The 16745-nt window shown below is 46.2% G+C and overlaps 2 protein-coding genes across 2 annotated transcripts in view; one reads left to right on the top strand and one right to left on the bottom strand.

Moving 5' to 3' along the window:
* The window catches only part of IRF3 (interferon regulatory factor 3), a 336177-nt gene that overhangs the window by 61606 nt on the left and 257826 nt on the right, over positions 1-16745 (top strand). The window lies entirely within an intron of this gene.
* Positions 728-16745, bottom strand: part of PRR12 (proline rich 12) — a 47209-nt gene continuing 31191 nt past the window's right edge. Inside the window, exons 10-14 of the mRNA XM_053362501.1 lie at positions 15533-15658; positions 11483-11580; positions 10315-10443; positions 5560-5655; positions 728-4021 (exon numbers count right to left, since the gene is read on the bottom strand). Coding sequence (XP_053218476.1) covers positions 3881-4021; positions 5560-5655; positions 10315-10443; positions 11483-11580; positions 15533-15658 — 590 coding nt within the window. The 3' untranslated portion in view covers positions 728-3880. The remainder of the gene's footprint in view (positions 4022-5559; positions 5656-10314; positions 10444-11482; positions 11581-15532; positions 15659-16745) is intronic.

Below are 16745 nucleotides of genomic sequence, written 5' to 3'. Positions count from 1 at the left end.
TGACCCCTACCCCCAGGCAACAGTGTTTTGAGTCTCAACTTCTTCTGTATTCTAATTCCTGAAGAAAAGAAAGGTATTTGTACTGCAAATAAAATCAAACTTGGGGCAGGTACTGGTGAGGCTGTCCTTTGTTGCGATCTTTCTTTCAGAAGTTAAGAAAACTGAATACTGGGTTAAAGTAGGGACACAATTACTAGACTTTTGGAGATTTGAGGTGGAAAAACCTATCTGGAGCAAGGAATGGGGTTCCCAAAGTCTAAACCAGTTCCCCAAACTTGGGTCTCCAATTGTTTCTGGACTACAGTTCCCAATATCCCTGACCACTGGTCCTGCTAAGCTAGGGATGATGCGAGTTGTAGTCCAAAAACAGCTGGAGACCTGAGTTTGGGAAACCCTGGTCTAAACAGACTTAGATTGCTTTATTTAAGCCAGAGGTTGTGCGTTCGTTAGGCAGACACTGAACCAACATGGGGGACCTCGGTGGGGGACAAACCTCTAGAACATGGGAAATTTTTGGCCCTCCAGATGTTGAACTACAACTCTCAGCTGCACCAAGGAGTTGTAGTTCAGCAACATCTGGGTGGCCAAAGGTCCTGCTCTCTTGCAGCAGCTGCTCTAGAATTAGGAAGCCAGGTCTCCTGAGTGTCTCTCATTGTCCAAACTGCTCACTGCAAATGAACTCTCCCCTGCCACCCCAAAAACAAGGAATAAAGCTGTACAGCAGGCATTTGATTTTTGCAAAGAAAAGTGTTTTTTGTCATTTTGTTTGTGTACACAGTATACAATGTGAGTTTTACATATTGAGAGAAAAAAACGTCTCAGACACTAATAATAAACAATAAAAATATATAGGAACATCCAATAATACAGAACACAAATCCCATTATCTCAGAACAATACCCTTGAGGCGCGAACAAGATACACAGAAATACACATCGTAAAAAAGGGGGCCTTCCAAGATCCAAATTTGGGGCGGGTGGGGGAGGAGGAGGAGAAGTCTTTTCGTCACAGGAAGCTGTGGGGTGTGTTTCTGTGTGTGCGCGCACACACATTCTTAAACAACTCTGAGCTGGGCCCTTCCAATTCTGGTGCACAGGGTTTGGGCTGCTTGGCCCCTCCGTCCAGGGGGCAAACGCCTTAGCAAAATTTTGCATGAAATTGATGGTGCAAGTCTGTCGTTCCAGGAGGTATTGAGGCTCTGAATGTCCCTCGAAAACAAACCACGTGTATGTCCCCCCATCCCTTCGTTTCCCAAACCCCAACTTACTAACCCCACCTCCACACACAGGTTCAAGCTACAGTCCTTCGCCTCTAAGGCCCAACAGCTATCAGTAAACCGGGTTTGTGAGGGGAAAAGGTGTTAAAAACTAAATTGCAAGCTTTTAAAATATCCAAAAGGAAGCCAGTCAACCCTCTTCCCCCTTTAAAAACACTCCATTCTGAGTGGAGCTCATGTACACCAAGTTCCACCCCCCTCCATGCACTCTCACAATCACACTTGCCAACCTCTACTCATCCACAATAAATAATTAAGGGGAAAGGGTAGGATCCAGGGGGCTGTGGAGAGTTGTGTATATATAAGGGACCCTGATCTAACACAGCCAGATGGGCCCCCAGCACATTTCTGTGCTGTCCAGAAACTTAACTGAAGAAGCTCTGCTGGGGCAATGGGACCAAGCCCTCTTCTGAGGTGGGATCTGTTTTCTCCTCCACCCTAGAGTACCTTTTTGCACTTCCTCCATGGGAAGTGTGTGGGAACCATGATTTTAAAAAATCAAACTGGTGGGTGGGTGCTTTCAGCACCCCTTGCAATGCTGGAATATGCAGCTGCCCCATATGGGGATCAAACCTGCAACCTTTTGACGGTAGAGAAAAGCAAAGAAGAAACAAAAACAGAACCGTGTGGAGACTGGGCTGGTACAGAGAAATCAGAAGTAGTCTCGGGGAGTGGGAATGAGGTAGACGTTGGTTTGGGGGGGCGGGAATCTGATCTAGCAGGGGAATCTACGTGGAGATGTGAGATGGATCTGGGAGGTCACTAGGAAAACCCAAAGGAGAAAACATGCCGAGGTGGAAACTGGTTAACTGGCTGGGCTATGGGTGATATATGAGAGAGGCTGGCTGAATGACCGGGCTGGGCTGCGAGCAGAAAGTGTGTGAAACAGGGCAAGGACCTAATTGTCTATCTAAAGAGAGTTTATTTTAGCATTTCAGCTCAGGGTTAGAGAGGGATCTTTGCTTAGGAGGCTGCGGGGTGGGGGGAACACAGAATCTCCTTTCCCCCTCAATAACAACAACAACAATAATGGTGATTAAAAATAATAATAATAACGACCTCCTAATGAAAAGTTTCAGTCCAAACCAAATAACGTCACAGCTACAGGTGAGGAGAGAGAGAAAGAGAGAGAGAGAGAGAAACTCCTGCGTATCGTTAAGTTCAAGTTAGTCAAATACAATATGATACATAGACTTTTTATCCTATACAGTATATACAGCTGAGGGGAGGGATGGGGAGCAGAATCCTGCCTTGTCAAACACCACGAGGAAGGGGCTGGAAGGGAATTATCCTTTCCTCAAAGGAGCTCAGTTCTAAGAAAAGCACAGAGGGACATAACTACGGCCTAGCGCAACCCTTTCCGTGATCCGTGTGAGGGCCAGTTGAGAAAGTCTGAACAGTCTTTTTTAAAAATGGGCGAAAGTGGAAGGGATGGGAAGGAGAGAGATGTAGGGAGCCTTGATACAGACAGGTTGCTATGGGGGTCACTATGCCCCCCCATTTATGGTTACCTATTCAGAAGGGTTATGGGTGGAGAGATGCTCCACACGTCCCAAAGAGCTAGAACCCCAAACTTGGCGGGCAAAAAGAAAAGAAGGGGGGAGAGTGGCTCGTGGCAGGTCCACCAGCAGCGATCGCCCCCCACGAAAATGGCTGAGTGAAGAAGGAAGGTGCTCCAGAGGCAGCCTGCGGGAGTGGGTTGGGGGTGGCTCTTTGCAACCGTTTGGTTGGGAAGGGGCAACTTGGCAATAAATATTCCTGTTGGAAGCAATAACAGAGGCAATCGCTGTGAGTGTGTGAGTGGACTGCCTCTCCCTAGCCTCAACTCAAAGCAACAGTTTATTTGGCAGAGATGGGATGAGAGTTGTCTACGGGCAGGGAGAGGAAGTGGGGTCTCATTGCCTGGTCAGACTGTGGGTAAAAGGATCTGGGCACTGCGTTAAGGGTGGCCAAATACACCCCCTGCCCCACACACACTCAGCTTTCCCTAGGGAGAGGTTCCTGATGGACAAGATGCAGGACAGTACCCTGGACCCTCTTGTATGTGTTTATTCACGCTGCCCGCCAAAACACACGTGTCCCCATTCCCACCCCGTCACCCCGATGAAACCTACGGCTCCTGGATCCCATCCCCACAAGCTCCAGATCCCGGCACCAACACTCCTCTGACCTTCCTATGGGGGTTCTCCTACTCTCAGTCCCCACCAGAGCAGGGGGCGAGGCTGCTCCAATTAGACATTTATACATTTATATATAAATAATATTTCTCTGTACAGCCAGGGCAAAAGGGAAAGGGGGCTGTCCAGCCATCCGCTCCTTTTGATGAGAACCCTCCTCAACGTGTGCTCTCTGCCATCACAAACCTCCCGCGCACCCCACCACCAAAAATAAAAATAAAGAGGCGCATCCCAGGTCCTGATTTTTTTAAAAAAGAAAAGAAAACCTGAAAAGGGAAGGGGTGGTGGTGGTGGTGATGGTAAGCTGAGTCTGAACTCGTTGCCTGTGATGGTACCCCTCGACTTTCCTCTCCCCACTTCCTGCTCTGGCTCTGCAGAGGGGCGGGCGTTAGGTAGCCCCTCCCGGGGCGTGGCTCCGGCGGCTGCGTCACGCACATTTGCTCTGTGCCTGAGTCAGCAACTCGCTGAAGGAGTCAAACAGTTTCTCCAGCCACGGCTGGTTGCGCATGCACTGCTGCACCACTTCTTCCTGGCCCAGGTCCTCGTCCTGACCCTCGATCGCCGTTGTCTGCAGAAGGAGAGCCCCACCCGCCCCCCAAGAGAAGGACAAAACGTTAGCTAAGAGGCTTCATTACGCACACACATGTGGGCAGCGCGGGACTCACGGGGCTTATGAAAACAAACGGATTCCGCAACCAGGCCAACCAAATTCTGCAATCCGAAGAAAGCGAAGTTGTGTTTGGTTTGTTTATAAAAATATTTATATAGCGCTGTGTCGTAAAAACTTAGCACAGTGGTTTACAGCACCATAAAAACATAGTCAAGCAATAAAGTCATAAACAAGTTAGAAGCAAAAGGAAGTTGAAAGCAAACATCAAGAGACCGTTGTGTGCTCTTGATTGTCTGCATAGGCTTGGGGGAATAGAAAAGTTTTCAGCAAGCACTGAAAAGCTGGTATGGAAGGCACCCGTATGAGTTAAGCACCTTCATGCCATTCCCCACTTCCCACGCCCCTCAATAATTTCATAGAATCATAGAATTGTAGAGTTGGAAGGGTCCCTGAGGATCATCTACTTCAACCCCCTACAATGCACAAGTTCATTCTTGATTTTAGATACAGGAGTAGTACAAATTAATGCAAACCACCCGTGGCAGATCCCTCTAGCCACTGGAAATCCTATCCTACCACCTCTCTGGCTTTTTAGATTTTACTAGGCCATGATCACAAAGTTACGAGGATATATTTGCAACAACAGGGACAATCATTCCTAGAAATAGTAGCTGAATTCTGAACCCAATTCCAGGTTTTGCACCTCTATGATCTGCACACCCTGCAGTATATACATCATCCTCAGTATAAGAGTGAAAGCTCAAAGTTTTACCGTAAGGACTGAGGAGACATCTCACGGTATCACCAACCATACTGCTGTCAACTCACACTGCTATGGGTTAAGACAATGGGGAATTTTTTTTGGCATTCAGCTAGGTTCTCCTCATAGTAGAACCACTGAAATTAATGGACCTAATTTAGCCGTGTTCGTTAATTTCAATGGATCTACCTCTGAGTAAACCTTAACTGAATACCATGGATAAGTCAGTAGAGTATGAGACTCTTTAATTTCAGGATTGTGGGTTTGAGTTCTACTTTGGGCAAAAAGTGTCCTGCATTGCAGCAGGTTCGAAAAGATGACCTTGGAAAAGATGACTGAGCCTTTTGATCTCTTTCTCCTCAATGCAAGGGACACCCTGCCCCTAAGAAGGCCAGCATACCCAAGGTATTCCAGAAAGCCCAGCTGCCACAAAAATATATTTTTTAAAAAATTAAGAAACAAGTTTCCAGTCACCTTAGTCGGCTGTTTCCCCCCAAGAGAACCTGTCTCCCAGAGAATGCAGCAGCGTCTCTGTGCAACAACCTCCGGAATTATTTGTGCAAAGACGTGTTTTCATTGCGCCAAATAAGCACAGCCAAGACAGAGGAGTTTGTGCAGCCTGGATTTCACCTCAGACCTGCCCACTCCTCACTTCTTTACGGGGGTGGGGGGAGTTCTATCCGTAGAAAAAAGGGATCCCAGGTGATGGAAGTAAAATGGTACGGTTCTTACTCACCTCATCCTTACAACGCAGAAATGTGTGGTACTTGTAGTGGTGAAGGGAATGGTACAGAGTGTAGAAAAAGGACTTCTCCACCTCCACACTGAATTCCTGTCAGCAATAAGGGTGAAGAAATAACGGAGAAATCACTTACAAGAAATCACAGCCCACTGCTCACAAGCGCCTCTATTTCACCTACCCAAAGTACCTCAGAATCATACCATTCCCTCCCTAAATGTTTCACAATAATCAATAAGTCTGCCTGCCCTTGCTCATTACTATCTCTTCCCTCGCAGCCATGTCTTCCCCTTTTGCCTCTGCAAAGTTAATTTCTCCCTCCTGTTGCTATGGCATCTTCACCTCAGCGCCCGGAACTTCCTGCAGCAGTAAGTCAATGCAGTGCCCTCCGGTTGCTGTGGGACTCCAGTCAGTGTGGCGAATCGTCAGGGATGATGGGAACTGGAGTCCCAGCAACTTTTTGAAGGGCTACCCCTCAGCTCAGAGGTTGCCAACCCATGATGCCTGCAAAGGCCTTCACCCTCTGGAAGGGACCCTAGACTCTGAGCTGTCTTAGAAAAGGAAAGTTTCTAGCCCCTCTCCTGGCACACACCACAGATCATAATCTGCTCCAAGGCTGCCTTCTTCCCCTCTTCTGCAATCTTGTTGCTCCCTCCCTACGATGGAAACGGCCTTCTTGTCTCTATGCCGAGCCATCCAACACCCTACCAGAACACTTCCCTCCCACAAGGCCTGTTCTGAACTTCTTAACCCTCTCTCATCCTAGACAGCTGCTGTTGCTTCATTGAATTTCACATTCTTTTCCTTTGCTCATTTTTCTTAAGACTGCATGCTTCCCATGCAAAAAAGAAAAAAACGGCAAATGCAAAAAGTGAAATATTGACAGAGTGGCTCAGGTGTGTCTGCTGCTGTGCAGGCACTCTTTAAAAATTCCTTCTATGGTTAACTTACAACATAAGGGCACACAGGTGTACTTCATAAGTAAGTCTCTCTGTTTTTAATGCAGCTTACTGCCAGGTAAGGGATGTGGGTGGTGCTGTGGGTTAAACCACAGAGCCTAGGGCTTGCCAATCAGAAGGTTGGTGGTTTGAATCCCCACAACAGGGTGAGCTCCCCGTTGCTCGGTCCCTGCTCCTGCCTACCTAGCAGTTTGAAAGCACGTCAAAGTGCAAGTAGATAAATAGGTACTGCTCCGGCGGGAAGGTAACGCCGTTTCCGTGCACTGCTCTGGTTCGCCAGAAGCGGCTTGGTCACACTGGCCACATGACCTGGAAGCTGTACGTTGGCTCCCTCGGCCAATAACGTGAGATGAGCGCTGCAACCCCAGAGTTGGCCACGACTGGACCCAATGGTCAGGGGTCCCTTTACCTTTACTGCCAGGTAAGCAGGTGCTGGATAGCAGTCTAGGCTTTGTTTTAAGGTTTTGTGCCTCTAACAGCTGTACCTCCACAATCAAGCCTAGCAGGACATGGCGGACTCCCCACTAGGGGTGGGAAACAGCAGCGGTGACAATATTGTGTTATGTCACAGACCCCTTGGCAGCCATGTTGCAATAGTCCATGGTAGTCGTTTTGTGACTGGCACCCACAGCAATCACACAAGATTAGGAATGTGCCTACTGGTCCGAAAAGGCTGGTGATAGCTGCCTTAGCTTACAGATTGTCAATATTCAAGATTCTCCACCTCCCTAGCCCTGACCGAGGCCTGAAATGAGTAGAATGACAAGGGAATTAAATAGCAGAACTAAAAAGGTGGTTTGATAGGATGTACTATTTCAGACTGGAGTGGGTGGTGACATCAAATTTCCTTTGGAACTCTCTCCTGTTATTTATTGGGAAGCATCTGCTGAGGACTTTCCTCTTTCAACAAAACTTTCAAGCAGTTGTTTTTGTTACTTCAGTTTGTATCTGTACTGGATTTCAAACTGCTTCTATTTATGCAATTGGGGCAACAGTTCTTACATATGCAATTGCTTTATACATATTTTCATTGTACTGTGAAATTGCCTTGAGATGCTTCATAGGAAGAGATTAATGAATTTAATTGATAATAATATTCAACCCCCTCCCAACATTTCAAAAATGAAACAATTCCCTGCAAGTAGAAAGGCAGTGGGGGTGAACTAGAATCCTGTTTCCCTAATTAGTTATTTTACCTGCAGGGAATTTTCTTATGAAGGGAAATATTCCAACAATATGATCTCTGCCTGCCATCTGAAGTGGTGAAATCCCGCTTATCCTCTTCCATGTGTCCATCAGCCCCATGCTTCCTCACTCACCCCCCTTTATTCCCCTCTCCCGGCACACACCACAGATAATCTGCTCCAAGGCTGCCTTCTTCCCCTCTCCTGCGATCTTGTTGCTCCCTCCCTACGATGGAAACGGCCTTCTTGTCTCTATGCCAAGCCGCCCACCACCCTTCCAGTACACCTTCCCTCCCACAAGGCCTGTTCTGAACTTCTTAACCCTCTCTTATCCTAGACAGCTGCTGTTGCTTCATTGAATTTCACATTCTTTTCCTTTGCTCATTTTTCTTAAGACTGCATGCTTCCCATGCAAAAAAGAATAAAGAAAAAAAATGAGAGCTTTCCCACAGACTTCTGGTTGGTGATGGCGAGAACAGGACTGATCAGGCAGCCTTTTCTTAGGTTCTTATGATCATACTACTTTTGCAGGCAGCAAAGAGCAGAAAACGACAACAGCAGCAAGAGACCCAACAGGCATTCTTGTGGCCGAAACCAAGAATGAGAACGGTGAGGAAGAACTATATTCAAGTTTGCAAAAACCCCTTATTTATTTTTCAAAACTGAAAGTGGTGAGTTCTGAACATATGCTCCCTTGAGGATGTTTTAACTCCTCAGAGCCGGAAATGCGAGATACAGACTAAATGAGAGATTCCTTAGAGTTCTGTGGTTTGAAGATGCAATGCTCAACGGTTCTCATTTCCAAAATAAAAATATAAATATGTTTTAACACACTGTGGGTTCCTGGTGTGTAATCAAAATAGCATATTTTAGAAATTTTCATGCCTCTTTTCTTCCAAATACAAGCACTGCAGCACAGGATGTGGATGCTATTAATTTTGTTAACACAGTCTGCTTGCATCCAAGAAAAAGAGTGGTATGAAGAGGGAGGATTTTGACTGCTCCTTAGTTTGGAGTGAGCTTCCCTGGGTACATTTCGAGGGGAGAAATGGCTGCAGGAATTCCCCTAAAATATGTACACTGAACCAGGACGGTGCACTCACTTTTGTGCACATGCAGCTACAGATGAAAACAGACTTAGCCTGTTTGTTCATCCCTAGACTGAGATGCATGCCATGCTCTGAATTTTTACTACACAAAGGCATGAGGAACTAGAGACCCCACCACCATCATTGCTTGCTGGTTAGAAGAAGGGAGTCTCTTGTAGCCTGGGCAGCATGCTGGTGGTTTAAAATTCCATTGTGGTGGAATTCCTGATGGAAGGCAAGCCATCACACTGTCAGCTTTGCTGAGCTGTGCACCGCTGGGGTGGGGTTGGGGTGAAGACATAACAACAGGTCTTTGGGAAGGACTTTGCACTTCACACCTTTGTGCTCCACTACAGAGCTGACCCGCTTGTATAAAACAAAGGCCTCCTTTGGGAGATGGGCGCCATAAAAAGTTCTGTTAAAATGTTAAGTTGGTGTTCCAGAGTGTGCACTGTCCGGGCACAGAGCCTCTTTTGGGGCACTCCTTGCCCAACTAGCTTTCTTGATGAAATGAGAAAGAAAAGTCAACACTCTCCATTTCCATTTTGTTCACTGATGGGAGCGTAGGGCCCTCTCATATGCTAAAATGGGAGGTTTTCTCTCCCTCCCCTCAATTCCAGTTAGGGCCTTTAGGGATTGCGCTTCTGCACTTCCTGGTTTCCCTCTTTTGTCTCTTGCATAAGCCACTGCGCTGTTTCCATTCAGAGTTTTCAGTCCATGCCTTCAGACACAGGAAGGAAGAGCGACTGATGCAAGATTGCACTCCAAGCATTGGGCAACTGCATTTTGGGGAGGGTGCTGAAAAATCTTCATTAGACATCCCTAGCACTCTACATAACAGAACTACCATACCCAAGTAACAAGATAGCAAGAGAGCTGGGGAGGGAAAGAAAGAGGAGAGGCAGACAGAAACCATGGCATGGCTTTAAACGGTGTCAATATTCTCTTCTCTTGGATGAATATTTGAACTGTTAAGACTTTTCTTGGAAGTTATAATTCTATTGCTATTAATCTAATTCTATTATTAATTCTAATTCTATTATTCTAGAGGAAACAGACCACAACCCCCTGGCTTAATGTTTTGTCTGAACCAGGGATAATGACTTGTTCCACTCCCAGCAAACCACGATTTGTAGTCTAGGTTTGCTCCTGACGTACTACTTGTGATTTGCTAAGAGTGACATGAACCACGTTCCCTGGTTTGGGCCTAACTTTAAGCCAGTAGTTGTAGTTTGCCTCCTGCAAGCTGGGAGGAGCAGAGTGATTCATTTGGGCACAGTAAGCTATGGTTTACAGTTTACCATGGCATGCAAACGTGGCCAATATGCTGCAGTTGGTAGAGATTCAGACTAGGAGTGGGGAGAGCCAGGTTCACATCCTCGTTCAGCTATGAAGCTCTCCCTGGGTGACCTTGAGCCTGCCTCTCTCTCTCTCTCCCACTCAAAAAAACAGCATCTAGAACCGTACTCAGTGTTGATCAGTTTGCTGCAGGTCCTTGATTCCATCTTGGCTCCCACCTACCTGCTGTTTGGATACATTCTTCTTGAGTTTGTTGAGTGTCTTGCGGTTGTAAGGTTCGCCCCCTAGGCGCAACTTGACTGTGGCGTCGCACGTCTCGGTGTGGAGTTGGGGGAACGTGTGGAGAGCCTCCTGGATGACAGAGAAAAATATTCACTGTGAGACAGCAGATTTCACATAACCTGTGGCTGTCAGACTGACCTCCTGTGTCAAAAAGGGCCAGAGGTAGTTTATGTGGTATAGTGCTAAAAATGTAATTAGGAACTGTGAGCCTCTGTATCGAGTAAGATACCAATATAACATAACAGTATCTCGGGCCATGTTGCTAAATGAAAAGTCTGGTATCGTTACTTTCATGTTTTATTTCTTTATTTTTAATTTTTATGATGCTTAGTAATGCTGGTTGAGGATTAACAAATGCTGATTATATACGGATATTCCCTGACTTTACTTCACTTTCACTCCTAAGGGGTCAACAACAACTTTATAAGCTCCTCAATGGCATCAATGAACTCAGAAATTTGGGGAACCATCACCTAAGCCACGGTCGCACGACAAATCTTCCGGACTTCACTCTCTCATGGTTGTTGTGAAGGTAAATTGGAAGGAAGTATCCAAGACAGGCCTTAGCAATAGAGAAAACTACATATCTTTGACTATATGGGCCTGGCAGAAATGACGAGCAGAATCCGAAACCAGGGAAGAGAAGCAGCGGAAGAAGAATGGAAAAAATTTAAGGACTATTTAAAGAAATATTATAAAATTAATGAAAGTTAGAATGATGTTGGACTAGAAAATAAATGGTTACTATCAGTAATGGTTAAGATAAGGAGAATAAGGAAGATTAAACTAAATTAAAATAAGGGAAGATTTGCTGAATAATTGATTAGAAATTGGAATACAGAAAAGGGAGGCATGAGGAAGTCGGAGAAGGAAGGTATAAGAAATTAAGATCTGAAATTGTACTTGTTTTTGTTTTTGTTTGTGTATTTGTAGTGTTTATTGTACTGTACTGTTATGTTTTTGTGGTTATAAAAAATTCTTTAATAAAAATTATATTAAAAAAAAAAGAGAAAACTACATATCTAAAATAGGCATTTCTACACAATGCTATCTCAGGCAGGGTGTGGGGCGAAGAGTTAAACATTTTCCACTTGCCCCATTTCCATACCTGTAGCGACGGATTAAGAGATACTCTCTTCAGCACCTTTTTCTTGTGATCGTTCAATATCCCATCAATCTTTCGCATGGGCGGAAGATAAAGTTCATCTGCGGGAAGATTGACAAAAGAGATTTTAAGCATCACACACAGTGTCCTTGGTGGGTATTTCAGTGGTCACTTTTGGCCCCACAGTTATGGAGCACTCCTTGCGGAAGCTTGCCTGACACCCACACTGTGTTCTTTCCAGCGTCCAAGACTTTTCTAACCTCCCAGGGCTTTAAAAACCATGTTTTGGTTGGTGTTTCCTTAAAGCAAATGAATCATCTCAATGCGTAGCCCTTGTAGTTTTCCTCGCTGCTCTTAGGTCACGTTTTTAACTCCTATGATTTATATGACCCTTTGCCCAAAGATGGTGACTACAACTCCCATCAGCCCCAGCCAGCACATGCTTGGCAAAGGCCAATTTATATTTTAATTTGGTTGCAGCTTTGTAAATCAGGATGGGGAGGTAGTGGCTTGGATTTCAAATTTATCGTGGGCTCTTATCATACACTGGTAAAAAATGCAAGAAGGGCCTTTACACTCGCCAGAACTTGGCTCTGCCCTCGCCGGCCCTGGAAGGAGCCTTTTAAAAAGTCCCATACGCTCAGAGACTTTGCACCTGTTCATTGGGGGAGATAGGGAGCCCAGAGCACTTGTCCCTTTTATGAAGAGGCACATAGTAAGACCATTGATCCCCTAATGGTGAGGCTCGTTGACCTCCCGGAAAAGCAAAAATTTGACCTTTTCCTGTTAGGCAAAGATCAGAAGACGACCCTGATGGTTGCCAGATTCTGTGTACAGATGCGCAGACCATCTCCCGACTCAAGCTAGTCCGTTAGGAAAATCCCCAAACTCTGTTCCATGGATGACTCTGGGTCAGCTCCCTGCGGTAGTTTATCTTAAAGTTTTAAGTGTCTATATGCTTATCGCATTTATAAATTTTAAATTTATTGTTGTACATTGTTTTAATTGTTTGTTTTCCTTCTGTGACTGTATCCCCAAGTGTGTTATATAAGCTGGTCTCCAACTGTAATAAATTATCTATCTCTACACTGGTATATTTTAAAATGTTACTGTAGTTTTCACTAAGTAATTTTTCTAGGCCCTTAACAAGTATCGAACACAAACAAACCTGTGACTAAAGCCAGAAATGTCTAGCATTTTGCACTAAGGGGATCCAATTTTCTGCAGCCAGAATTCTGCAGAGAAGGGGAAGTCACAGGAAAATATTTTAAATGCCACATTTGCTTTCTGATGGTGCGAGAACTCCTGGGCAGGATCTGACTTCCTTGAAAGGGGCTGCCTGTGCTACACATTAATAAGAGAATCATTTCACTTTAAGGAAAACGCCAACCATATTCAACTGTCTCTTCTTGTCCTCTGGTATTTAGTGCTTTGATTCCTCTGAGAAGCTGTGGCAACATATCTCTCCTTTCCAGCCCCAGAGAAGCATAAGGCTTTAACCTGCAAGAAGTCAAAGCTGTGATTAAACTGTGCAACAGCTTTGGATTGAAGCACAGGCCTGGTAGCCAGAGGCGACATGGAAATTTAATGTGAGGGAGTGAGCTGGTAGATGAGGAGTGGATCTCTCTGTTCTGCCTCTGCCCCTACTAAACGGAGCAATTTCTGCATTTTTTGTGGTCATGCTAATTTGTTCAGGCAGAATTTGGTGGGAAAGTGGCATGCAAACAAGTATCTGATGATGATGACGGTGGTGGAAGAAGGCCGGCAAAGGAGGGAAGTCACTGTCAGTATGATTTACAAACTCCTCAAGACAGCGTCTGCATGAAATCCCAACACCTCTCACCCTCATAGTCAAGAGAGAACTAGCAGAGTAACCAACCAAACCCCAACTGCCAGTTTCCAACTGCCAGTTTCCAACTGCCACCTCCTTTCTCTAGCACCAACTATTCTCTGTGAAATACATTCCCAATGACAGTACCATCTATTCTTTGTGAAATACATTCCCAATGAAACTACATTACAAATACAGTGGTGCCTCGCAAGACGAAATTAATTCGTTCCGCAAGTTTTTTCTTCTTGCGAGTTTTTCGTCTTGCGAAGCACGGTTTCCCATAGGAATGCATTGAAAATCAATCAATGCGTTCCTAGGGAAACCGCCTTCAGACCAGGTCCGGGGACAGTCTGTCCCCCGACCTCTTCTGAAGGCTGGGGGGGGGGACAAGGGCTTTTCTTCCCCCCGCCAGCCTTCAGAAGGCTGTTCTGAAGGCTGGCGGTGGGAAGAAAAGCCCTTCTCCCCACCTCCCACCCTGCAAGCTCCGGGGACAGGAGGGCTTTCCTCCCGACTGCCAGCATTTTAAAAGCCCCCAGGACAGCGGAGACTTCTCCGCTGTCCCGGGGAGATTTTAAAATGCTGGCAGGCGGCAGCATTTTCAGATCGCCCCGGGACAGCGGAGAAGTCTCCGCTGTCCTGGGAAGGCAGGCGGGGGGGAGCAAAGACTTTTGCCCCCCGCCGGCCTTCAGAAGAGGTCCAGGATCTCTTGTGAAGGCGGGCGGGGGGCAAAAGTCTTTGCTCCCGATGGCCAGCATTTAAAAGAGGTCCCCGGGGATTTCCCTATGGGCTTTCTTCTTGCGAAGCAAGCCCATAGGGAAATTCGTCTTGCGAAACGACTCAAAAACGGAAAACTCTTTCGTCTTGCGAGTTTTTTGTTTTGCGAGGCGTTCGTCTTGCGAGGCACCACTGTACTAACAGCCACCTTCCTCCTGCATAAAAATGCAGAGGTGCTGGAGGATGAACAGAGCCCTCAGCCCCCTTCTCAGGAAGCCCCTAGCAGGCTAGTAAAACATTTTACATGGACTAGTACATTTTGTGGACTTGTTTACAAGGCTGCTGCGCAGTGTGAAATCTGGCATCTTTATGCAGTGTTTTAAAACCATGATTTACTTGTTATTATTTATTTACAAAAAAATGCTTATTGTTTGTTTGTTTATGAAGAGTAACCTCACTGCAATGCAACACCCAAGGCAGCTCATGAGATGCGGAGGCTCTTGAGTCAATTCTACAACAGTAAACCTATTAAAACAACAACAACCCACGAAGGTATCAGCTAAGTAGCTGGCCTAGGCCTTAAAACAGTGGCTTCCAAACTCCACCCGCCACCTCACAGATCACTTGAAAATTGCTGGTGGACTTGAAGGACCACTTAATGATTTACACACACACACCACCCGTTGTAGCAATTGCAATTCTTAATGGCCTTTTAATTTATTACACTGTATTTTGCTGTACTGCAGTCTGCATTCTTCACAGACAGGCCGCAGGCAGTGTTTGAAACTCCCATTGCCCTAGGCACATTTTGCAACAGGGAATTTCATTAGGGTGAGCAGTTTCTGAGTCCTGGGCGCAGTACTGTGCCTACGATTTCAGATTAAAACTGCAGGGTGGAAGGAAAGAAGGACCTTTTTCTGCCTCCCCACTTCCAGCTACTCTCTGAAGACTGGAGAAGAGACCTTCTTAGGAATATTAGGGGGGTGGGCAGGAGAAGGGCTAGACCATATGAAAAATGAACATAATCTTTTAGCTGCAGTTCATTCATTTTCATATTCTTTTTATATATATAAAAAAGTGTGCATCGAGATTCCATTGTTGCACCCACAACCTAGGTTTAAGGTGCTGCAGGCCTCCTGAATGAAGCTGAAGGCAACACCACCATTTGCTAACCCCTGCCTTAAAGCATTTAATGTTGAAAGAAGGGCAAACTTACAGCCTTTACTATGGCAACGAAGAAAAGGAAAGCCTATCATTTGGGCAGCTTCAGAGTTTTCCAAGCAAGCATCTCTACAGGGAGCAAAAGCCTCTGGACCTCCAAGAGGCCAACAATGACATAACAGAGACGAGCAGCTCAGCCCTGCTGGCAGAGAAAGAAAGGAGGAAGCACAGGGCTCCAGAGGTCTCCCAAGGCCTGGCCAATTTTGAGCAAATAAACTCTGCCATTTGTGGGGGCAGGCGACTGACCCGCAGGGCCGATCAATATACCACCATTCACGAATGCGCACCGTTTGTATCCTCAAGAGCTTGGATCATGTCTGGGTCGAGGGCAGTGCTGACCAGCATTTCCACGTAGCTGCGGTACATCTCCTTCATGGCTCGCGTGTTCAGAATACGGCCCGTCGGCACACGCTCTAGATAGGAGAGGGAGCGTTAGCTTAGCATTTATTTAAGGCACTAACATCCCGGGCTTTCCTAAAAACGTTCTGAGGCGGCTGACACAAAAACGACACACGATGAAAGGGCAGGAAAACGTTACAAATAAAATAACGGAAGAGAGAGTGCAGTCCAGCTATTATTCTGACTGGAGTGGAATTTTCCCCCAACCTGGCCCTTCAGATATTACTTTTTGTATTCATTTATTTATAACAGTATTTTAAAGTGGTTTTTTTCTGGGCAAGTCCATTTAGGGACAGGGGAATTCCTTCTTTTACTCTTCCCTCCTCACCGTCTAGGTCTTTATAAGAATCTCCCTCAGTCTGGCTCCAGGGTCACTAGGAAGACACACCAACACCAACACACACAATGTGCGGCTCTCTAAACCGTTAGCTCTTCAGACACCATTGGACTACAGCTTCCATCAGCCGCAGCAAGCGAGGTCAAGGGCTTGTGGGAGGTGTAGTTCAGCAACCTTCAAAAGGTTCCTCGCACCTGCTCTAACCTTTGCAGTTTCCGCACGTTGTTTACAAGGCCCTTAACTTGGATCCAGGGAGAACTCAAGGACTGCTCAGTGCCTAATCTCCCTGCTTGATCACCAAGGTCACTGAGAGAGTTGTGGTTAGTTGTGCTCCCCGGGTATTCAGTACTGTGGGCCCTTCCCTGCCAAACCTTCAGGCGCCTGGTGACGACCTTTATCTCAGCAAGTCTCTTAACGTGCACTCTTCTGATTTTATGGCTGATTTAAACTGCTAAGATTTTAATTATGGAGACAAGCTGCTCAGTGATACAGCATCTGCCTTGCACGCAGCAGGTCCCAGATTCAATGCCTGACATTTCCAGGTAGGGTTGGGGAATGTCCCCAGCATGAAACCGTGCAGAGCTGCCACCAGTTAGTGTGGATAATACTCTGGAGCCAGTGTGTGGTGTATGGTTAGAGTGTTGGGACTGTGACCTGGGAGGCCGGAGTCCAAATCCCCACTCAGCTGTGAAGCTTGGGGCCAGTCACCATCACTTAGCCTATCCTACCCTATTGTGAGGATGAAATGGGGAGAAGCAGAACCA

Source organism: Podarcis raffonei, chromosome 13 (genome assembly GCF_027172205.1).
Source record: "Podarcis raffonei isolate rPodRaf1 chromosome 13, rPodRaf1.pri, whole genome shotgun sequence".
NCBI classification, from domain to species: Eukaryota; Metazoa; Chordata; class Lepidosauria; order Squamata; family Lacertidae; genus Podarcis; species Podarcis raffonei.
The sequence above is the reverse complement of the archived record's forward strand: the minus strand, read 5'-3'. Positions and strand labels throughout refer to the sequence as shown.